General features: G+C 46.6%; 1 protein-coding gene across 1 annotated transcript; it reads right to left on the minus strand.

The window, feature by feature from the left end:
* Positions 1-16,359: 16,359 nt before the first annotated feature.
* LOC131378762 (uncharacterized) lies at positions 16,360-21,629 on the minus strand. The gene is made up of 2 exons (XM_058423952.1): positions 19,744-21,629; positions 16,360-17,080 (listed from the first exon to the last, which is right to left on the minus strand). The coding sequence occupies exon 1, from the start codon at positions 21,177-21,179 to the stop codon at positions 20,250-20,252; it is 930 nt and encodes a 309-aa protein (XP_058279935.1). The 5' UTR covers positions 21,180-21,629; the 3' UTR covers positions 16,360-17,080; positions 19,744-20,249.
* Between the last annotated feature and the right edge of the window lie 3,571 nt (positions 21,630-25,200).

Raw genomic sequence — 25,200 nt, forward strand, 5'->3', positions numbered from 1 at the left:
ACAGCTTTGCTCTGGCCCACAAAGCAGCATCCGCTCCATACTTCCATCTGAGCAAGGAACAAAAGAGACTGACAGCCCAGCACCACCTTCCCTGCTTGGGGACTAGTGCCCTTCCCAAGGGAATTTGTGTCAGTTTATGCAGAAACCTTGCTCCTGCTAGATGCAGGGACAGGAAGTTTGGATTCTTCTATAAAACTAAAGACCAAGGTGAAAAGAGGCCTTCTAGAAACAAAGGAGGTGCAGCAGTGCCAGCAGGGGGGGTAACTGCATGCCATTGTTAAATATTAACATAAAGTAGTAGAAATAGATGTCCATCAACAGAATTAGAAGGAACTAAGAGTTTAAGAACAAAAGGTTTACTTATTTAAATTACAGGAGATGAAAAACAACTGGGAACACAATTTATAGCATAAAGTACAAAGCTACAAGACTGCTAAATGTAATTATATTTCAAAGTGCGTTTCCCCCTACATTTTAAACTAAACACGTACAATTATTTTCACTAAAATAAAACTAATGACAAGGTAGCCTTTAGATGTTCCATCCCTTCCCTCAATTGCTTTCATATTCAATTCATCCCTTTATATGAACCAAAGAGTTTGATTTCCTCATCCAAATAGAGGTCAGCCTTTCAGATAGAAAACTAAAGCTTGAAGAAAGAAAACCACTATGAGCAGATCTTTATTTTTAAAAATTACCTCTTATATTCATGGACCTTAGATTGTACTTTCATATTTATTTTTACCACTTCTCTGCACAAAGGCGAGTGGAAAAACAGCTGACTAATTAACTTGACTATTTGTCACATTTGATTTGTACATTTAGTCATGGCAGGGATGCTTAAGAGTAAAGATATTTAAAAGTATTCAAAAGTTTAAGATTTTGGATGTTTTTACCCAGCTTGGGAAAACAAGCAACAATGCCAAAGGCCAGCAAGGTCCAGCATTAAGGCGATACCTGCATCAAGGCCTGGATTTGCAAAACCACCCTTTATTGCACTTTTTGGCAACAACATTCTCCAGGTGAAAAACCTTTCTTCAGCTGAGACACTGGTTTGTTTTCCTCTGCTTCTGTAGAGCTGCTGCTTGATTCCACCGGGCTCAGCAGCAGCAGACTCCATCTCAATGGGCATCTGTGGGAGTCCTTTAGAGAGACCCAGGTGACCGTCGATGGCAAAAGGCACAGAGCCTGCTCTCTGTCTGGGGGAATATCACGGCTTTATTCTGGGGTCCTGCCCCCGCTGGCCGGAGCTCTTACTTAGCTCCTTCCCCGTCCCCACCGGTGCCAGGGAGACTGAGGCCCTGGCCATCCTGGGGCTTTTTCCCCAGGGGGAAGGGCCTAGAGGCAGGGACAAGCCACTACCCAATCAGGGATAAGGTGAGAGTGGAACAGAGTTGGGTTACATTCCAGTGTGGGGGATGGGCGCGGCCGAGCAGGGACAAACCATGTGATACAGTTTCCAAGGGGAACAGGGGAAACATTACAAATCCAATATAAAAATGAAACACAATATAAACCCAATTAACACATTGTAACAGGCATCTCAGTCACAGGCTCCACAGGGTGACCTAGGGTGACTTTATGATGCTTGTATCTCCAATTGTCAGTTCTGTTTGTGCTGTATATTGAGTTCTGTGACTTTAAGACTGGTTCTGGGAGCAAAAGGGGAGCAAGAAGAATCACAGTTTGTTTTAAAAAAACAGCATTCACTCCTCTGCATTCCTGATCCAGAACACTGTGTGTTCCGCTGAAGCACGGACAGCAGCAGGACAGAATTTTTTTTGCTTTTAGTTAGCTTAGCTAGCTGAGGCATAGAAGTTTCCTGAACTGTTTTGTTTTTTGCTCTTTCTTAGGACTGTTTAAACCTTCTCCAGACTGAAAAACCCAGAGGAGCACCAGGAGCTCAGCACCTGGGGCCTGGACCTCAGCCTTTTGTCAGCTCCAGGGGAGCTGATGGGAGACCAAGGGAGCTGAGCTGCAACCCACAGCAAGGATTTTCTGGATTTGCCATCCCACTTCGGAATAATGAAAGGTTTTATTGTTTCATATTATTCATTCTTTATGCTTGTGGGCACTTTGTTGAATAAATAGTTTTTTCCACTTTTCACCTAGGAAGTTCTTTCCTGGACCAGTGGGGGGGAGGGGGGGGGGCATTTGGGTTTGCTCCCCAGAGGGACCCTATTTGGGGATTTTCTCCAAGATTTGCCCTAAACCAGGACAATACCTTTTTTATTGGTGCCCAACGTATGGTGCGAGAGAGTGGAAAAAAATTTTCTGATTGCATTTTAGTTGTACTTTGTGTGGGGATAAAGCAGTTAGTAGTCATGTTGCTCCTTGAATTCATAATGTCTCTTGGAATTGAGTCCTTTCTGTGTTTCTGTTCCCTAGGCTTTCTTGAGGTTTTAATACCTTTCTGGTCCCTAGGTTTGTTTTCTTACCCAGAAAGAGCTCCAATGTTGTCCCTAACACATAGCTTTTAGACTAGGGATGCATGAATTAGAATAGCTATTTTGTTGGGCTCAGTGATTATGATTTATAGGAAGCTTATAAAGGTACTGGAGTTTGTGCCAGCTATGTCTGGTTTATGGTTTCTTCATCCTACCCTGCATCCTAGTTCCAGCAGCATGTTTTGGGGGTTTATTAGTAATTGTGCCCAGTTTGTTAGAAGAGGAGATGGGGATGACGCTTTTCAGCCTTTCCTTTCCTTTTTCTCTTTTGATTCGGTTACATCGCATTTGGAGAATGTTCAGTGTCCCCGGACTGTTAAAGATACCACCTTACTGGTATTTCATCTGGTAAGCTTCCTCTATATGGTTTCCAGCTTGTCTAGACTGAGGGCTGAGATTTCCAGAGGGGCTGATGAGACTGTTGACCCAAAAGTAGACCCAGAAGTAGGCCCAGGTGTGGAAAATCCTGAGTGGTGCGGAGAATGGGAGGATATGGGCCAAACCTTGAAGGAATTTTCTGACCCTATAGCCTGAGACTTCCCACGTGAACAAATTCAGAACCCAGCTAAGGTGGGGAAATATCTGGAAGAGAACTGCCATGATGACTCTAAGGAGAAAAAGCTCATTGCAATAAGCTGGGCCCTGGTATATGCATATTGCATGCTGCTACATACTATAGGGCAGCACACAGAGGCAGGGGGGCAGGGAGATAGCAGCTACCACAGTCACTCCGGCTGCAGCCAACACCCCAGCTCCTCATGTTGTAGCTAAACCAGACAGCGAGCCTTAGACTGGCAGTCGCTGCAGGAAAGAAGGGAAAGAAGCACACATGCAAAACCGATCGACCTGTAGACAATGATCCAGGTGAAGGACCCTCAACGCTTCCCAACACCCAATTAGAAGCCCAACCAACTGGCACACAATCAGAAGTCGAAGCAACTGATACAAAATCAGAAGCCAAACCAACTGGTACAAGATCAGGAGCCACTATTGAGTCCTTTTCCCTGAAGGACCTTTGTTGTAATGCATTAATTTGGTTTATATTTCATTGGATTTGTAATGTTTTGTCTATGTATCATGTGATTTGTCCTTGCCCAGCAGTGCCCATGAGAACCCTGTTCCCCTCCCACGTATCCCTGATTGGGTGTTGCCTCTTGGCCCTGCCCCCTGGGGGGAAAAGCCACGGCGGGGGTGGGGCCGGGGCACTAAGGCACTGGCGAGCGATTGGGAAAGTCCAGCTAATTGAAGCAGGCCATGAGAATAAAGCTGTAAAATCCCATCAGAAGCCGGGAATAGACTCTCTTCTTCTGCCATCGGCGGCCGTCTGATCTCGTGGGGGAAACAACAGACCTTTGTGGCCTAAGAAAGGATTACACTTGACGACCTGATGAATCTATAATTAGTTGGTTAATCCATCTTTGGGATGCTTCAGGCGAGGCTACAATTCTGAACGGCACTGAAAAAGGACATTTGGGATCCCTGTCACATGATTTGGTTATCAACCAAGAAATTATGAGGGAGGCTCACCTTTGCAGTCACTGGGAACAGGTCCTGGGAAGTGTGGCACAAAGATATCTGTGTGCAGACAATCTCTATATGCAGCAAACCCAGTGGAAGACCATAGAACAAGGGATTCAATGCTTGAGAGAAATGGCAGTGGAAGAGATTGTCTTCTCAGATGACCTAAATACTAAGAACCAAGACTTAGTACCATGTACACCCATGACATAGAGGAAACTTATACAACTTGGGCCACAAGAATACTCTTCTGCTTTAGCAATAATGAAGCGGGATGACATGGAGGAAACTGTGTTTGATATAGCGAAGAAGCTCTGAGCATATGCAGATGCCATGCATGGCCCAACACATGCAAGAAGTACAGCTGTGGAAGCCCGTCTGCAGAAATTAGAAGACAAGATAGAGGAGAACCACAAGAAAGTTAGGGAGGAAATTAAAGAGGACATTCTCCAAATCTCTGCAGTACAGATCAGAGGTTCTGGCACCAAACGCAGATGTCCCCCAGACAAAGAGGGAAGGGGCACTCGATGAACTGAGCTGTGGTTCCTCCTGCGTGATTCTGAGGAAGACATGAGAAGATGGGATGGAAAATCTACAGCTGATCTGGCATGATGTGTGCTTGAATTGGAAGAAGGCAAGACTCAGAGAGGAAGTTCTACCAAAAAGGAAGCAGCTCCAGTTACCGAGGGAAAGAAGGATAACCAAGCTTAGAGGGGCCCTGCCTCTAGCCAGGAAGAGCCGAGGGAAAACCGTGGTTTTTGGACTGTGTGGATCGCTTGGCCTGGCACATTAGAACCACAAAAATATGAGGCCTTGGTTGACACTGGTGCGCAGTGCACATTACTCCTATCAAGATGTGGGGGAAGAACCTGTTTCTATTGCTGGTGTGACAGGGGAATCACAGGATTTTACTTTGGTGGAAGCAGATGTAAGCCTGACAGGAAATGAGTGGAAGAGGCACCCTATTGTGACTGGCCCAGAGACCCCATGCATTTTGGACATAGACTTCCTCCAAAATGGGTATTTCAAAGACCCAAAGGGACTCAAGTGGGCATTCAGGATAGCGGCTGAAGAGACAGAGGGTGTTAAGCAATTGAACAGCGTGCCTGGGCTATCAGAGAACCCAACTGCAGTAGGACTTCTGAAGGGGAAAGAGTAACGAGTGCCAATTGCCACTTTGACAGTGCATCACTGACAGTATAGAACAACTCGAGATGCTGTGACTCCCACCCCAAGATGATCCGTGAGCTGGAGATCCAAGGGGTGGTCAACAAAACACACTCACCCTTTAACAGCCCCATTTGGCCTGTACGCAAATCTGAATGAGAATGAAGATTGACTGTAGACTATCGTGCCCTAAATGAAATGACTTCACCACTGAGCGCTGCTGTGCCAGACATGTTAGAGCTCCAGTACGAGCTGGAGTCCAAGGCAGCAAAGTGGTACGTCGCTATTGACATTGCCAATGCATTTTTCTCCATTCCTTTGGCAGCAGAATGCAGGCCTCAGTTTGCCTTCACGTGGAGGGGAGTGCAGTACACTGGGAACTGATTGCGCCAAGGGTGGAAGCACAGTCCTACCATCTGCCATGGACTGACTCAGACCGCACTAGAAAAGGGTGAGGCTCTAGAACATCTGCAGTTCATCAATGACATCATTGTGTTGGGGAACACTGCAGCAGAAGTGTTTGAGAAAGGAGAGAAGATCATCCAGATTCTCCTGAAAGCTGGTTTCGCTATCACGAAGAGCAAAGTTAAAGGACCTGCTCGAGAGATCCAGTTCCTGGGAATAAAGTAGGAAGATGGACAGTGTCAGATTCTCACCAATGTCATCAACAAGATCACAGCAATGTCTCCACCTACCAACAAGAAGGAAACACAAGCTTTCTTAGGTGCCATAGGACTTTGGAGAATGCATATTCCTGAGTACAGCCAGATTGTGAGCCCTCTCTACCTGGTTACCCACAAGAAGAACACTTTCCAGTGGGGCCCTAAACAGAAACACGCCTTCGCCCAGATCGAGCAGGAGATTGCTCATGCAGTAGCCCTTGGCCCAGTCAGGACAGGACCAGATGTGAAGAACGTGCTCTACTCAGCAGCCAGGAGCCATGGTCTGTCCTGGAGCCTTTGGCAGAAGGTGCCTGGGGAGACTCGAGGCTGACCACTGGGATTCTGGAGTCGAATTTACAGAGGGTCCGAAGCCAGCTACACTCCAACAGAGAAGGAAATTTTAGCAACCTATAAAAGAGTCCGAGCCACCTCAGAGGTAATAGGCACTGAAACACAACTCCTGCTGGCACCTCGACTACCGGTGCTAGGGTGGATGTTCAAAGCAGAGGTTCCCTCTGCCCACCATGCCACCAATGTCACATGGAATAAGTGGATTGCTCTCATCACACAGCGTGCCAATATTGGAAAACTGAATTGCCCTAGGATTTTGGAGACAAGTACAAATTGGCCTGAAGAAGAAAACTTTAGTCTCACTGATGAGGAAGAACAAGAGCAAGTGACATGTGCTGAAGAAGCTCCACTGTACAACCAACTACCAGCAGAAGAAACACATTACACTCTTTTTGCAGATGGTTCTTGTCACATTGTAGGGATGAAACGAAAATAGAAAGCAGCCTTATGGTGTCCCACACGACAGCTCACACAAGCTACTGAAGAAGGTGGGTCAAGCCAACTCACTGAACTTAAAGCCATTCAATTAACGCTGGACATTGCTGAAAGAGAGAAGTGGCCAAAGCTCTACCTCTATACTGATTCACAGATGGCAGCCAATGCTCTATGGGGATGACTAAAGAAGCGAAGAAAGGCTAATTGGCAGCATAGAGGAAAACAAATTTAGGCTACTGAAGAGTAGAAAGACATTGCTTCCAGGGTCAAGAAACTACCTGTGAAAGTCCACCATGTAGATGCCCATGTCCCCAAAAGTAGCACTAATGAGGAGCACTGAAACAATGAGCAGGTAGATCAGGCTGCAAAGATAGAGGTGTCAAAGATAGACTTAGATTGGCAATGCAAGGGAGAGTTGTTCCTAACTCGATGGGCCCATGATGCCTCAGGTCCTCAAGGTAGAGATGCCACCTACAAGTGGGCACGAGACCGAGGGGTGGATCTAACCATGGACAGTATTTCTCAGGTTATCCATGACTGTGAGACGTGTGCTGCCATCAAGCAGGCCAAGCGGGTGAAGCCCTTATGGTGTGGTTGGTGGTGGTCCAAATATAAGCATGGGGAAGCCTGGCAGATTGATTATATTACACTGCCCCAGACATGCCAAGGTAAGCACTATGTACTCACAATGGTAGAAGCCACCACAGGATGGCTGGAGACCTACCCTGTGCTTCACACTATGGCCCATAACACCATTCTAGGCCTTGAAAAGCAAGTTCGTTGGAGGCATGGTAACCCTGAGAGGATTAAGTCAGACAGTGGGACTCATTTCAAGAACAGCCTCATCAACACCTGGACTAGGGAACATGGCATTGCGTGGGTATACCATATCCCCTACCATGCATCAGCTGCAGGGAAAGTGGAGAGATACAATGGACTGTTAAAAACACCTCAAAAGCACTGGGTGAGGGATCTTTCAAAAATTGGGAGCAGCATCTAGCAAAGGCCACCTGGTTAGTTAACCCCTGAGGTTCCACCAACAGAGCAGGCCCTACCCAATCTAAGCTCCTACATATAGTAGATGGAAATAAAGTTCTTGTAGTACATGTAAGAAGTTTGTTAAGGAAGACAGTTTGGATCAATTCTGCCTCAAGTACAGACAAACCCATCTGTGGGATTGTCTTTGCTCAGGGACCAGATTGCACATGGTGGATAATGCAGAAAGATGGAACAACACGATGTGTACCTCAGGAAGATCTGATTGTTGGGTGAGAACCATGTGTAAATGTCACTGCTGAATTTCACTTCCATTGTCTGTATATAGCTGTATACTGTATATATATGCACGTATAAAATATGTGTTTGTAGAGTTAGAATTTATTTAATTTTGGTAATAAGTTGATGATATAGGGATAAGGGGTGGAATGTCTTGGGCTGACTTTATGATGCTTGTATCTCCAATTGTCTGTTCTGTTTGTGCTGTATATTGAGTTCTGTGACTTTAAGACTGGTTCTGGGAGCAAAGAGGGAGCAAGAAGGATCGAGGAGTTTGTCTTAAAAAAGCAGCATTCACTCCACTGCATTCTTGATCCAGAACTCTGTGTGTTCTGCTGAGGCACGGACAGCAGCAGGACAGAAATTTTTTTGCTTTTAGTTAGTTTAGCTAGCTGAGGCATACAAGTTTCCTGAACTGTTTTTTTGGGTTTTTTTCTTTTTCTTAGGACTGTTTAAACCTTCTCCAGACTGAAAAACCCAGAGGAGCACCGGGAGCTCACCACCTGGGGCCCACCGGGGCCTGGACCTCAGCATTTTGTCAGCTCCGGGGGAACTGATAGGAGACCAGAAGGGCTGAACTGCAACCCACAGCAAAGACTGTATATTTGCCATCTCACTCATTTGCCCTAAACCGAGACAGAGTCCTATCTATTAATGGCATTTGGAATTCCAGATGTTTCTAGCACTGACCCACACGACTGGACCCTGACCTGCAGAGCTGCCTTTTGAAGCTGCCCCTTGTGTCCCATGTGATCAGACCCTGTCGCAGTGTCCCTCACGCCTAGCAGGCGTTGACCACAGGCTAGCTCAGTTCTGCACTGCGGCAACGTGGATCGATCGGGGTTACAGGCAGGGCGAGTAACCTCCTCCCGGTGGGTTTTTGGTTCCCCACACAGGCGAGTGAACCCGATGGCGTTACGACTGCGGCGACGGAAAAAGGGTCGACTCTCTTTGAGCAGGGTAAAAGGTAGTTTATTAAGGGGAGTCCGGCAAGGAGCTCCGCCTCAGACCACTGCTGCCCAGAGACAGCCGAGATCAAAGCTGAACCGAGACTTATAAACGGGGGAGGATCCAGGGCTGGCGACAATGGGTCAGCCAATCAGGGAACATGGGGGTGTAACAGGGGGTGTCAACTTCTGAACAAAGAACGAATCACGAGGGGGGAGGAGGGGATTCCCCGGGCACCAGCCTATCACTCAACGCCTCTCCTGGATCTTTCCAGAATCCAGGGAAGGGTCTCAAAGTGACAGACAGGGCGACCAAGAGGAGAGAGGGGGGATTGACAGGGACAGGTGCAGGGGAAGAATGATTGGCATAAAACATCTGGTTATATAACTGACTCATAGGGGGGAAACTATTACAGAACACAGGGGGGTACAGTGGACTGAACCATTACAAAAATAACTTATAAATCTTACAAAAATAACTTAATAACTTAATAAAACAACTCTTGCACCACTACAAGACCCTTTATTCAGCAGATCGAATTCAGTATAACAAAAGGTTTATGGCTGTCCAGCCAAAATGCATCACTAATGGTTGCTGCTTAAGGCCAGGTAACACTCAAAAATTAAACCTGAGAGGTTTTCAGAAAAATCAAAATGCTGGCAAAACCAACTTTATCCCACTATTAACTTTTCCAGCAGGAAAAAAGTTCAGGAACTTAGTCAAACAGCAATACATTACATTTCCTAAAGTTTCCTCCTAGTACATTTTTCATATTTAAAGCATATTTAAGAGACAAATCAAACCATTTTGTCTTAGTAAAAAAATAAATCTATTTCTTTCAAAATAAAATGTCTTGCAACTCCTTGCTGTGACAAATTTTTCCTGGTTTAGGTCATCTCAAAAAAAAAAAAAAAAAGTTACTGTTTCAGATGCCAAATAATTGCCAAACAAAAAAATAAAAACAGTTACTTGGGCAGATCTTTTTAAAGGTAAGAACATATTTCAAGTGTTCTGGGCTGCAACAAACCATTAGTTTTGATTCACCTAAAAAAAATTACCAATTCACCAAAAATTCACTGAAAAAAATACCAGCCCCTGCTAATGAGCTATAAAAAACACATGCACATATAAATTAGTTTATGTTCTTTTGACAATAGCCTGTACCAAATGTTTCAGAGAAAGACACAAGAAGGCTTGAAGTAGACAGATGTGAGATAATGTGCCTCTCACCATAGGTGTTTTCCTAATCCCTTAAAGCAGAAGCAGAATTTGAGTATCTTTCCAAAAACATTGCAGCAGTTTTTGTTTGCATTAGCTGTTATTTACAAAGCTAGCAACAACAGCTTTTACAAGCTCTGTTTTCAGTTACTCACAGGTTTGCAAAAGTTTGGACAATGTTTCACACCAGGTACATTTTGGATTCAATTTTTGCATTTTCTTTTGATAGGTTCTGCAAGAAATATTAATGTACTTTTAAGAAAACAACTTGAGGAATATACATCATTCCACAGGCATTATAACAAACTCTTGCTGACTGCCTCAAGGCACAGATAGCTTCCCAACAGAATTGTTCCTTACACTTCAGCAGAGGGATTTTGCTGTGCCTTTTACTAATTTAAAAGAAAGAAAAAAAGAAAAAAAAGAAAAAACAATCACATTGGGCCAGATTGTAAATCTTTGGGGAAGAGAGAGTCAGCACCAATCTCTTAAAACACTGTTCACAGAGCAGACTCCAGCCTGGCTCAACAGGGGCTGAGCTGGATGTTCTCCCCTGCTCCCCAAAGAAGCAGGCAGAAGAGTCAAGGCTTAGGATGTCACCACTCCTGAGATCCTGCTGCTTCTGGTACCAGCACAATGTGAACAGGCTGTAGAAAGCATGGACAGTCAGAACTGTATCTGCAAGAGAACAAATCAGGGAGGAGCACTGAGCTGGAAAAGCTGGAAGCTGCTAAGTGCAGATGAGGAGCTGCTGCCGGGGCCAGGACATCACATGTGGAGGAATGAGGCATGGACCTTGTGAGATAGATGCAGGCAGTGGCTGGAAGAGCTACTGTGACATGGTGAAGTCCCCAAAGGTCACAGAATGGGCTGAGTTGGAAGGGACCTTGAAGATGATCTGATTGATCTGATTCTACCCCCCTGGCATGGGTAGAGACACCTTCCACTGGATCAGGCTGCTCAGAGCCTTGGGCAGCCTGGCCTGTAACAGTCCCAGGGATGGAATACTGAGCACAGTGACAGAAGCACACATGCAGGGCTCACTACTGATACACCCAGCACAGGAGAAAGCACAGGACATCACTGGCACAGGGAAAAACCTGAACAAACCCAGGAGAAAGATGCCATGCTCAAAGAGCCAGAGAGTGCAATGAGACCACTCTGCTGCAGGGACTGAAATGGAAACACAGGTTCCTCTGGCAGCAAAATATATCATGTTCCTGTAACGTCTCAGTCCTCCACAAGGCAGATCACACACAAAAACATTTACCAGTCTTTCTATTTGTCCTATTTCAATTACAGGAAACACACATCAAACCTCTCAGGGAGCTGAAGTCTTGCTTACTACAAAGTTGCAATATTTGGATGCAAATACTTGGATCAAAAAGTAGATCTATGAGAATAAAAGCTCAATCATCTAAAAACTGATGCAGAGCCCTGTGTAGAGATCTTATTTATAAACACATTTTTTACTGGCTTAACACAATGTGCCATCTTAATTGGTTCAGCCTACAAAAAGCTAAGTGCTAAACAAACACCAGTTTTGTTTAAAGTAAATCTTATTCCAGCCTATTTTAAACAGATTAGGAACAGATTAAATTTAAGAACTTTGTTGAACCACTCCACACTGTCTTACAGTTTGAAAGTGGAAATATACATGCAGAAAATCCACAAGCAAGACAGATTTTGTCAGTATTTTTTGGTAAAGGCCAGATGTTCAGATGCTGAAGTATTTGCACCTGCAAAAACTAAACTCCTAAAGTTTAACTGCAAGCAAGATGAGAACAACATAAAGTGATGCAAGAACAGTTATTAGTGTCCTGACCAAAAAAAAAAAAGGAGAAGAAAAAAGAAATCTAGCTCCCAGGAGATCACTGCCAGAAGAGAGGCCTTATTAAGACATTTCTAATCTGTTATTTTTGCAAAATGAACTATGAAGTATTCAGTATAATTCCATATATAATGGGTTCAACAAAAAGGAGAGGTGCCTTTTTTTTAAAGGCATGTATACTCTTTGCTTTTTATTTAGTCTGTTTGAATATTAATTTGTTTTTAAAGTCATAGTTCTACAAAAGTTTTTTTATAGCTGAAAGTCAGAATTCACTACATGAACATATGAAACCTCTTTAAAGGACTCGAGTCTTGCTGTATTTCCCTGCTACAGCCTGCAGCCTATACTCCAAAGAGACAGCAAAAACGTCACCAAAACCAGGAATGCTTTAATAATAAATAAAAGCTTTCCTGTAATTGAAAAGTATTTTCACCACAAAAAGTAACATATTTTTAATTCTAATGTTGAACATTGTTGGAACCTTGGAGGCTGAAAATTTCAGGCTTTCTCTGCTGAGGGGCGCTGACCCTCAGGCAGGTACTACATTTGACTTGAGGCCGTGGAACAGGCTTCCGAAATTGAGTGATAGCTGGGGTTGTGGGTGTGTAGTTTGAATAGTATTGTGTGATATCACAGGGTGAAAAACTTAGGATTTAAGATTTTAGTATATAGTAATATATGTGAAGCAATATGGAGGATTTAGGGCATTGTCTAAGTTCTTCTTCACCTTCTTCTTCTTGGTTTTGGGTGTTTTTTTTCTAACTGGGTGAAAAAGGCCTGCATTGTGGACCTTGTGTGGTCAATGATTGGGTTAAAAGTATAAATAATATAGGTGTCATCTCGTTATTAGACAAATTATGTTTAAATAACCTTGGAAAGAGAGACACCTCCATTTTCTATCTTGCTAGTTAGAGCTCACAACTCGTGAGATTGTAATATAGATAAGAATTAATAAACACTGAATCCGAACACGAAACTGCAATTCCCATGTATTAATCCCGGCTCTAACACAAAGAAAAGAAGATAAAAACCTCACAGAACATCTCTTCAGGATGGGGACATTTTCCTCTGAGAGAACCATTAGCACAGATGCACACGGTGACACATCTGCTCAAGCACTGGGGAAACCACCAAAGCCAGCTTCATGTTCAGGCACTGCAGCACTTCTGCACCAGGCGCTCCCACGGCTAGGATGGGACCAGTCCAGGTAAAACAGGTAGCAGAGCTCAAAAAAGGTTGAATTTTATTCAGTTGGACAGGGGAGAAACTGCCTTGTCCTGCCTTCCCCTTAAAATGACATTTAATCATCTGTTCTGCACGAGTAGGTGAACACGTCTGATTTCTGTGTCCTTTTGAAGGACTGTTACAGGACAGAGCCAAAAGAAAGGAACAAGCTGAAGTGGGATTGAGGAGGTCCACAAGCACCACAGCGATGGAGGACACAGCATGGGGACACGACACAAGCTGCACATACTGCACTGCTGGGCCACCAAGCCCCTGCTGAATCCTCCCCAGCCCAGGGCATGATGTGCCAGGAAGGATGAGCCCATGTGGTAACCATGCTGGTTATCATCCTGGTTACCCATCCTGGTTACCCATCCTGGTTACCTACACTGGTTATCATCCTCGTTACCCACACTGGTTACCCATCCTGGTTACCCATCCCAGTTACCTACGCTGGTTACCCACTCCGGTATCACCCTGGAGAGCTGCCTGTCAAAATGCACAGAGTGAGCACACACAAGTGGGAGGTGATTCCTGTGTGGATACCCGGGGAAGGATGATGTTTAACTGTGTCCATAAATGATGCAGATCCCACTATCACTGACTGAAGCCAAGATGGCTTCTCTGAATTACATACCAACTTTTCACATGCCTTCTTTCAGGTGAGTACCTTTCTTTTTTTTAAACTCTTTTTCCCTGGCCACCTTTTAGAGCTTATTGCTGATTTTCCACTTTGTTGCTTAAAAAAACCCCGCAAACACTGTTACAAGACCATAGCTAAGCATCTGCAACTTATTTAAAAGCTTTTAATTTAACCCATCTATTGGCAATAAAACATACTCCAACACAAATCCACTATTTGAGACAGACGTTTGACATATGAATGAATGTGTGAATATTCAGTTTTAAATACTCATGATAAAAGAAGTTGCAGAGACATGCTATTGATCTAATACTTGTTTGCACATTCCTTAGGGCTATGCATGAAGCATAATGGGATTTCTATGTTACTAAACAACAAAAGGTGTAAAAATGCCTTTTCAGTTGCAAACTTTGTTCATTTATTCCTGTGGCAAAAGAATGCAAATCGAAAGTAATTTTTTTGTGCACTGACATCAAGTCTTTCTCACACAAAAAGTTCCTTAAAGAAACAAGAAGACAGTTCAGAATAAAGTCATGCATCCTCCCCCACACCCCTGAAAAAAAAAAAAAAAGGAAAAGAAAGAGAAAAGAGAAAAAAGAGAAAAGAGAAAAGAGAAAAGAGAAAAGAGAAAAGAGAAAAGAGAAAAGAGAAAAGAGAAAAGAGAAAAGAGAAAAGAGAAAAGAGAAAAGAGAAAAGAGAAAAGAGAAAAGAGAAGGAAATGTCAACCCAATTGTACCTGCAAGCTAAAAGCAAAGGCTAGTTAAGTGGGTGACTCTAAGCTATTAGGCATGTATGTCAGTAACAAACATGGGTTTGCAAGATCCAGGCTAAATATTTGTATGGTTAAGCCTTCAGTATTTCTATTGCATGAATTTCTGCCCCAGCCCTGGGGTGAAGTGACAGAACTTCATTCACAGATGGAGGTGGCAAAACAACTCTACATGAAGGCAAATGATAGCTGGTAACTTATAAACATGAGCAAGAAGATACTCTTTAAAAAGCAACATTCCCTGTTAATACCTCTGGTTTTGGTCCTTTCAAGCTTTCATGTGTAGAGTAGGAGAGTAGCTTCTATTTTCACTATGAAATTGCAGGTATTTAAAATTAATACTAAAGCGGGAAATGAAAGAATGGTGTGGTGGGATGCATTTTCGAGGAGTGTAGGGAAACAGTGTCAGAATCAATCCCTGAGCTATGAATAACAGCTTCAAAGCTGATGCTACTGTCTGACTGAGCACCCTATGTCTTCAAGGAAGATAAAGCCACATATGTAGTCAAACCAATGTTTAATTCAGATTTCACAGAACAATACAGAAACTTGACTGGAGCCAATTAAACTAAGCTTTCACTGACTGATAAAAATGCCATTTCACAACCTTTCTGTGTACAGCAGGGAGCAGTCTGAGAGTGTTATGATTCTGAACCACATTCACTGACCAAATACATTTTTATGCTTAACACATCAACAGCAGAATTTCAATTATGACAGTTGATATTCTCCACCTTTCAAAATGGGAAGAACCTTTACCTCTACCAGGAACAAACCCTCATAAGCCTATATTGACAATGTAGAAGTACAGAGAATATTTTCCAATGAAAAATACCATTTCTGTAGGAGATTGTTTGGAAAACATGAGATAATTTGCTTAGGCACTGTGCATGTGTTCAAGTGCGTGTCTGCTACCAGTCTTACTATTGTCATTCAAGAAAGGTAAATGTAGGCCCTGTTCTTGCCCAGGGACAGATTTTGGTTAATCTGTGATGCCTCATATGAGCCAGTCTGCCCAGGGCCCCACCAAACAAAGAACAAGGACAGTTGTCTCCAAGCTAATGTCCCTGTGAAACAACACACCTCAAGAACCTGCACTTAATAGCTGAGCTGCCCAGAAACAAAATATTTATGTTGACCTAGAAAAGTGTTATGAAACATTTCACACTTCAAAATTTAATATTGTGACTCCATTGAGTCATGTATTTCCAAAGTAACAGTTGCTGGCACTGTTGAGAGTGAACACAAAAGTAATCCAATCCAAGAATTTACAGTTAACCTTACTTAAACCTTTTAGGATCTGATTCCAAGACAGCCAAAAATTTTGTAGATAACTGATGGGTGACTATAAAAGGCTACAAGTTGGCACAGCTATAGAGCAAGACAGACTGGTGACCATGCAGTCAGGTGGAAATGACAGCATCTGAAACCTGCATGATATATCTTGTGATAAATTCATGTTTTATATGTTATAACCTATAAACTGTATCACAAGCAGAAGGTTTCCACAAAACTGTGGAGATTTTTCTGCTTGCTGAGACTAATTTGCAATTGTAGAGATTCCAGACAATGGCAGGGAGAAGTCCAAATTAACAAGCAAAAGGAATGGCCAAACAGGAGATGTCCCATCCATCAAGGGAGGGTCCACTGCCTTTTCCGGTGATTAACACATGATACCAATCTAGAAGTGGAAGACCCAGAGATGTCGCTATCAGCATCCCAATGCCGACTTCTCGAAACCCCATTCAAGTGCCTGATTCTGCCGGGAAGAAGCATTCGGAGACAAGCGGCCAGAGAAAGAAAATACATGAATATGCGCAGCAGACACTGAACTAATGTCACAGAGACACACAAAGCAGTCACACGCAGACGAGATTTCGCAAGGCAGAGGTCCTTCCGATCCCAGCTCACAGCTGAAAACCGAGAGAGGAAGAGACCCCTTTGTTTATTCTTTTACTTTTTATACATTTGTGGGTCTAGCAGAAGATTGGCTTTTTGGGGTTTCCACCCCTCAGCCTCAGTGGCCAGATGAATTGTCAGTTACAATTGTTTTCAGGTTAGAAATATGCAAACAAAGGACAGAGAATGAAAAACAAAGGATTTGTTTATATTACTTCTGTGGGAAAGGTAAAAAACTGCTCTAATATTCTACAGTAACTAAAAGATCTGACTCCATTTATGGAAATCAAAAGGCTAATAAAGAAACTCAGAAAAACCAGGGTAACATCTCACCCTTTTAACTTTAAAAAAAGAAAAAACAGAAAAAGAAAAATGAACAAATTTACAAAGGGAATATATACAAGTTCAATCACTGTCTGTGGAGGAATCATCAGAGTGATCACTCGAGTATTCATCCACTTGGTGGCTTTCAAGTTGATCACGACTTCCACCTTGCCTGTCAGATGAATTCTGCCTCTGTGGTCGCAGGTCAGGACGGACACACTTTGAAGGTTGCCAGTGTGTCCCAGTGTCCATGGACACACACGCATATCCTCGCCCCATAGCGATGAGGTCATAGGGTCCTTCCCATTGCTTGGTGACTAAATTTCAGACCCGTACCTTCGCTCGAGGCTGTTGCTCACCATCCGAAGCCTGCAACGAGAGATGATGGTTCAAAATGACAGGATTATTTGAGTTCTGCGGCACCGTAAGGTGATTGATGGTGTACAAAGCCTTTGCCAACCGACTATGCGGGGTTTCACCCTGCATTCCCCGTTTTTGTTTTTGAAGAACATGCTTGAGTGTACCGTGATTGCGTTCTACAATCGCCTGTCCCGTCGGAGAATGAGGGATGCCAAAGTTATGTGACACACCCCATGACTGTAGGAACTGCCGTATCTGCTGCGAGGCATAAGCAGGACCATTGTCGGTTTTCACAGCAGAAGGTATGCCAAGAACAGCAAAGGCCTGCCTCCAGTGGGCAATGACATCACGGGCTTTCTCTCCTGTGTGAGCAGAAGCCCACATCGCAGAGGAGAACGTGTCCACCGTGACATGCACATACTTGAGCCGGCCAAACTCGGCGACCTGGGTAACATCGGTCTGCCAAAGCTCCAAGGCTTTAAGGCCTCTGGGGTTAACCCCTGCCAGCAAAGGCGCACCAAGGGCGTGACAGTCATCACACGATTCGACAATTTCACGAGCCTCAGTGGCCGTCAGTTGGAACTGCTTCTGCAGCGTATGCGCATTTTGGTGGAAAAACCCATGCGATGCCTTGGCCTGCGTGAGCACGTCAGGCTGAGGGGCTACCCGTGCTGGGTTAGCCAACTTGTCAGCCCTTGCGTTACCTTCCGCTACAAATCCTGGCAAGTCAGTGTGACTCCGTACATGCAGAACGTAGTATGGATGAACTCTGGCCTGAATTGCACACCACAGGGCCTTCAGTAAATCAAACAAGGCAGGGTTACTGACCTCCTTCAAAACTGAACAACCCAATCGCTGTGTGATGTTGGCAACATAGGCAGAGTCCGTGATCTAATTGAAAGGTTCCTGGGAAAATTTCTCAAATGCCATGACAGCAGCCTTTAGTTCAACCAGTTGGGCTGACCCATCCTCATGGCCTTCCAAAACCTGCCACTCAGATCCATCCTGCCAGGTAACAATGGCTTTTCCTGTTTTGCCCGAACCGTCAGTGAAGACGGTGGGACCTTGCACTGGCTCTTGTCTATTTTTGGGTCGTAGAGAAAATTGAGTATTTTTGGCCACTTTTAATAGCTTGTGGCTAGGCAGATGATAAGTGATCTGCCCTAGAAAACCCTCGAGAGCACTTTGCAGCGAAACATTGTTCGCATAGCTCCAATCAAATTCCTCCCTCTGAACCGGGAGTATGATCTTTGAGGGATCTGCACCCATCAATTGCAAACAGCGTTGCCGGCACTTGATTATCAAGCGCGCAATCAATTCAAACAGCGCCGTCGCCGTCTTATGCGGCTGATGAGGCAGGAAGACCCATTCCAAGACGTGCAGAGGATCAGTCCAATCATCATTCCATTGGCCGATGATACCTGTAGGATGTAAATCAGGAGTGGTAATGAACACAGTGACATCAATGGAAGGTTCAATGCGGTACACCTGGCAAGCCGAAACAGCTTGCTGAACCTCCTCCAGCACTTTGCGTGCCTCAGGGGTCAATTCACGAGGTGACTTTAAATCAGTGTCCCCTTTCAACAATTCAAACAAGGGAGACAGTTGTGCTGTGGTCAGTCCCAAGTAAGGACGTAACCAAGTGATGACACCTACCAGCTTCTGAGCATCATTCAGTGTCTTCACTGATTGCACAAATTGCACCTCCTGGTGACGGATTGTCCGTTCCAGAATTTTGACTCCCAAATATTTCCAGGGAGGTTGTTGTTGTACCTTTTCTGGAGCCACCTGCAGTCCATGTAAATGCAGAGCATTCAACAACTGAGGCTGTAGCCTCAGCAGCTCTTCCTGGGTGGGCGTAGCCACCAAAATGTCATCCATATAATGATAGACGTGAGCATCAGGAAACTGCTTGCGAACTCCAGACAAGGCACAGGCTACATACCATTGGCATAACATTGGTGAATTCCACATTCCTTGAGGCAAAACTCTCCATTGATACCGCTGTGCGGGCTCGGCATTATTTATTGTTGGTACCGTGAAGGCAAATTTTGGTCTGTCATCGGGATGCAGAGGGATCGTAAAAAAACAATCCTTCAGATCCACGATGAGGACCGGCCAGTCCGCAGGAAGCATGGTAGGCGATGGCATACCAGCCTGCAATGTCCCCATGCCTTCCATCACGGCATTGATCTTTCGGAGGTCTTGTAGCAACCTCCATTTTCCAGACTTCTTTTTGATACAAAAGACAGGAGTGTTCCAGGGACTGCTAGATGGTTCCAAATGCCCCTGATCCAACTGCTCCTGTACGAGTTCACGAAGGGCGTTTAGCTTGTCATGAGGGAGGGGCCACTGGTTCTCCCAGATGGGTCTCTCCACCAGCCACCGTAAAGGAGGCGTGAGACACTCTGTGCCCTTCATCACAGTAGCCCCAATCAAAAATCCGTTCCCAATTGCACCCCCCACGCGGCCAAAACATCCCTCCCCCAAAGGTTCTGAGGAATCTCAGTAACATGAGGCCAAATTATGGCCGTCTGTCCCTCCGGGTTTGTGATGGCCACGGGATTCTGGCTCACGTAGCATTGCTTCGTTCCTCCTAAGCCCGCGATCGATGTCTTTGCCAGGGTCAAAGGCCATTGCGGGGGCCAAGCAGACAGGGAGAGAATGCTCACGTCAGCCTTGGTATCTAGGAGACCATGAAGGTGAATCTCCGATGGCGTGGCACCAACCACGGACACGGTACACAGCGTCTCAGGACAGTCTTTGGTCAGGACAGCAGTCCAGTGCACCTGAGGTGGCCCTGTAGAGCCGAAGCCACCGTCTCCTCGCGACTGGTCCTCGGTCCTGGAAACAGAAGACTTAAAAGGAACAAGTTGAGCAATTCATGTGCCTTTTGGGATAGTCAGAGGGCGGGTGGGTGTGGAGACCATTGCATGAATCTGTCCCAAAAAATCTGCATCAATCAGTCCCAGGTGCACCATGATACCCTGAATGGTGGCATTAGATCTCCCCATCAGGAAAGCACTCATGCCATCACCCAAGGGACCAAAGGCATCCAGGGGAACCTTGTATATTTTGTCCGAATCAATCACGACAGACTCGGCTGTGCAGACATCAACACCTGCTGAACCGCGGGTGCTGGCTGCAAGCCTGCTGAGCAGATCTCCATTGGCTGGGGCTAAGGCAGAGACATTTGTGTCGGCACGCGTCTCGCCTTCGCACTCTGCGTCGCGTTTCCCGAACTGCCCAACGGCTGACCATTCACATGCATTGTTACCTTACACGCATTTGCAGCGTGATTCGGCCTTCCACATCGTGCACAATAAAACAAGACAGCCGTAGGCTTCTGTGCTTTTCTGCTCTGTTTCTTCCTGGTCCGAGCACCCCACTGCTGCTGTTGCACCCCCTGGGGAACGACCCAAGCAGGCTGCACAGCAGCAGCCACAGCCGGTTGCACAGCCGCAGGCACGGCCGGCTGGACCGCCGTAGTCACCGTCGGTTGGACAATCGTAGCCACAGCTGGCTGCACAGCTGTAGGCACGGCAACCACCTGTTGGCTGGAAGGGGATACCTTTGCACAGGCCCCAACCATGTCCAACATGGATGGTTCCCCGGGAAGCATCTCAATTATCCTCTTGCAAGCAGCATTACAGTTGCCCTGAGCAAGGGACTGAATCATGAGCTTCCTTGCTGCCGGATCACTCACCTGCTTCTCAACCACAGCAGTTAACCTCCCTGCAAAGCACAGGAAGGGTTCATCAATTCCCTGGATGATAGTTGCAAAGGGCTGCTGTGGAGTAGCCAGCTGTAAAGTCTGAACCAGGGCTGCCATGCCTGTCTGCTGGCACTGCTCCTGGACCAAGGGCTCATAACCAGCCTGCCCTTCGGCCCTGGTATAATTGCCAGTTCCCATTAGCATATCAATATTAACCATACACCTAGGATCACCCTGACCCAGTGTCCTGTTTCGTTCCACCGCTCTGACTGCCAAATGAGTCCATTTATTCTCAAAGAAGTCATATTCAACCGGTGGGAAAAGGGCCCGAGCCAAGCTCCGAATGTCAAAGGGCATCAAAAGACTGGCATTAAAATAACGAAGAACCTGCATCACCTCGGCTGAGCCCAAACCATATTTCCTGACTGCATCACGCAGTTCTGACAAGGCCTGCCAAGCCAAGGGTTGATAGGTGTTATGAGTAGCACCCTGAAGGACAGGGAAGGCCTGAAGACCCTCGGATGAAGCAGCAGCACCTGCCTTATCCTGCCCTGTGGACCCCACAGGGTCAGAGGCAGGCACTCAGCTGGGAACTAGCTGAACATCAGACACGGCAGGTCCAGCACCAGCATCAGCATCTCCATTTAGTCCTTCATCCTTAGCCTTTACTTCTTCCCAAAAGCACCCACGGTCTTTCGGGCGTACAGTCACCTGACAAGGGGGTAGCGTCCAGGCTGTGGACGAAGAGCCAACAGCGCGGGAATTTCTGCCCTTGTCAAAGACCGGCCGCATTTTGGCCGTGTCCCCGTTCGCGCTGAACTTAAACACCTCGGCGCCTGCAGCCGCCGTAACGCTCGCAGCAGGAAGCGGGGGGGGGGGGGGGGGGGGGGGCCGGACCAGCCGCAGGTGCTGACCCCGCTGCATCCTCAGCGGCGCTGGAGCTCGCACCGGCTGCCGGAGACCGGTCCGATGGCTCCGCGGCGGACACGCATCCCTGCGCACCTGAGGAGCCTGTGTTGCGTTCAGGAGGAGGCGGCGACTGCACCTCCGTCACTGGGGGTGCCGCGCCAGTCCCTGCTGGCAGCTCTTTAGAACTAACCGCATCAGAGCCTCTCCCCGCCCCGCGAGCACCGCCTGCAGCCCATGGGGCTGGTGTGGGAGGCGGAGTGTCCGGAACCCCCCCAAGAAGGGGTCCCGCGGGGGCCCGGGAGCTCGCAGCCCCACCCATCCCGGAGCGGGGTGAAGCTGTCAGCCTGTGCACGGAGGCGGCGCCCGCCGAGGGACCGACTGGGGCCCTGCCTTCGGCTGCATCCCCGCTTCACGCTGCCAGCGGCGCAGGGGCAGAGGCGGCCGACGCAGCCGCCTCCGGGCTCGGCCCAAGCGGCAGAGCGAGAAACTCCATGCCGCCCGACCCCATCGGATACGTAACGGTCGTGCGGCAGAACAGACAATGCACAGTGACCGAATCGCGGCCAAAAGAAAGCGGGACCCACTTTTCCGGGGCGCCCTCACCCACCAATGCCGGAAAGGCATGGAGAGGAGGCGGCCCCGTCCCGCTCCGGTGACCCTGAGGCGCGGGGACCGGCGGGACTGGTGGGGCCGGCTCCGCCCTGCTCCAGCAGCTCCGCTGCGCGGGGGCCGGCAGTACCGGCCCCGGGCTCGGCGGGGCTCTGCCCCCCCGCTGCCCAAGACCAGCGCCGGAACCCGAAGGGGGGGAACCCCCCCGCGCAGGAACGGGGGAGGAAGGGGAAGAATCCACATCACAAAGCAGCTGAAATTCAGATTCCGGGTCTGACATAACGACCCCGCCTCCCTCCAGCTCTCCGTCCTGCTTCGGACTAGGGCTCTCAGCTGGCGAATCGGCAGGAGTCGACTTAAATACAGCTCTCTCAAATAATTTCAACTGCAATAATAGTTCTGCAATGTCTTCATCATATTCTATATCAAGAGAGTCTAACATACAGTCCTCCAGGAGGTACCACTCCCGTCGACTGAGCACAGACCCTGGCGTGGGAAAAAACCCATGCCGCCTGCCCCATGCAAATAGATCCTGGAGTCCTTCATGGGATATCTGAGCGTCCTTCTGCTCCAAGAGATCTCCCCAAAGTTCCAAAACTAAAGAATCCTCCATGATAAACACAAAACAGGGAAAAAGGAAAAGGAAAAACCTCACCAAACCGTTCACCCACACTCGGAGTCACCAGATGTCACAGAGACACACAAAGCAGTCACACGCAGACGAGATTTCGCAAGGCAGAGGTCCTTCCGATCCCAGCTCACAGCTGAAAACCGAGAGAGGAAGAGACCCCTTTGTTTATTCTTTTACTTTTTATACATTTGTGGGTCTAGCAGAAGATTGGCTTTTTGGGGTTTCCACCCCTCAGCCTCAGTGGCCAGATGAATTGTCAGTTACAATTGTTTTCAGGTTAGAAATATGCAAACAAAGGACAGAGAATGAAAAACAAAGGATTTGTTTATATTACTTCTGTGGGAAAGGTAAAAAACTGCTCTAATATTCTACAGTAACTAAAAGATCTGACTCCATTTATGGAAATCAAAAGGCTAATAAAGAAACTCAGAAAAACCAGGGTAACAAACTAACAATAAAACTGCCTCAGGGAAGAAAAACTGTAGAAAACCTGCCCACTGAATCTACATGCTTGTGAACGGGGAGGACTGGTTCAGTTGTGACCGTCTCTACGTTCACCCAACTTCGATAACCTGGGATCGAGGTTGTCTCTTGTATTATGGCTGTTTCAGATTGTTATTTTTAAAATGGCAAAATAAAACTACTTTATATTAAAATTGGCTATTGATTGTCCATAACAGTTGGTGACGTGACTCGGATACAATCTCGGTGCTGCGGGACCCCCTGTATTCAGGGGGCGCCCCGCTGATTTCAGTGGCCTGACTGAGTGGGAAACCCTGTGGAACCAATTGTATCACGAACCAATTTAGGCCAGAGCCACAATAAGGGGGGGGGGGGGGGGGGGGTGTGTCAGATTCAAGAGCTCTCAGAGAACTCAGGGAAGACTAGGAAGTTCTTCAGGAGCTGCGGCAGTCATTTTTGCTCATAAAATTCTAAGTGCACAAAGAGCCCACGCAAGAAAAAGGAACTGTAAGTATTGCTGGTTAAGTAGGTGTGATTGAGCATGTGAGTGAGACGTGATATTATCATGGAGCGAGTGTGGACCCCATGGTCGCAGCTCCACTCTCCCGTGAGGGACGTGGTCAGCCAAGGGGGAAGCATTCACAACGGGATAAAACTCATCTCCCACGTCAAACCCGAAACTCGGGGAGTTCGGGGGATCGATCACTGTTGTGTTCCTCTGAGGAATGGTTTTTCCCCTCAGAGTCCCCCTGAAGCCTGTGCTATGTAGTTTAACCCTTCTTCCGTATCATACATACCCCTGACCCTATTGGCTCAGGGCCAATATCTTTCCTTGGCCCAAAACTAGACATACCCCTGTCTCTTCCTGGTTCACGCTCTCCCTTCTCGGGCTCCTGGAACATCACATCGAGAATAAAGCTTGGATGGAAGCCAGGGGGTGAGAGCCACTCTTTTGAAATCTTTATTCTGTCTCTCTGAAATATATTTCCCTAAAACCCCTGAATAACTGAGCTAGTAAGAGCCGGGGGGGTGGCTAGAGGGAAGTATATTTTCAGTTGGCCCCCAATGTTGGTTTGCTATGAAATATTAATAAGCCCACGCAGGAAGCGTGACTCCCTATTTAAGGGGTTAATAAAGCTCTTTGGGAGGTACAACTACCTGGCCATTATCTGCTGCTTTTGAGAAGCTCGGAGTGCTGGGAAGGTCGGGAGTTCACTTTTACTACAAAAGTGAGTCGACCTGGACAGAAAACCCTGACATAGCAGCACGTGCCCCAGGGTCCACTAACATCCCTATAGTTTAATAACGGGAGGGTTTTAGGACCCTGAGCCGCCGAGTGTTGCGTAACGCGGTTAGACTTTTCTTTTTTTTTTTTTTTTTTTCTTCTCTGCGGAACGGCTGGAGTTCCGTACAGAGGGAAACTGCGCGTTTTTTGGGGTGGGCTAGCTACGAGAGGGTCCCGGGACAGAAGCCAGCACTGGGACACCCCCCTGCCCGTGTCCCCGCAGTCGGGAAAAGCGGCTACAGAGAGCCGCCCCGAGCCGCGAGCCAGCCCGCCTTCCCTCTTATCTCCGGACGAGCGGGAGGCGGGCGTCTTTAGTTTTTCATGTCAGGGATTAGATTTTTCGAACAGTTTGCCTTTTAAAACATCAGAAACATGGGCATACATTTATCGATTAATCAAAAGAGTGCTTTAAAACAACTTAGAAACATTTCAATAGATCTAAAATTTCCTGATAAGCTCTTAACAAAATTTATCTGCTGGCTGTCAGCTGAGATTCCAAATATTACTTTACAAGATAT

Source organism: Hirundo rustica, chromosome W, assembly GCF_015227805.2.
Source record: "Hirundo rustica isolate bHirRus1 chromosome W, bHirRus1.pri.v3, whole genome shotgun sequence".
NCBI classification, from domain to species: Eukaryota; Metazoa; Chordata; class Aves; order Passeriformes; family Hirundinidae; genus Hirundo; species Hirundo rustica.

Excerpts from the sequence above, each read along its gene's own strand:
- LOC131378762 (XM_058423952.1), bottom strand. The coding sequence starts at position 21,179 with ATGCAGGTTCTTCGTTATTTTAATGCCAGTCTTTTGATGCCCTTTGAC.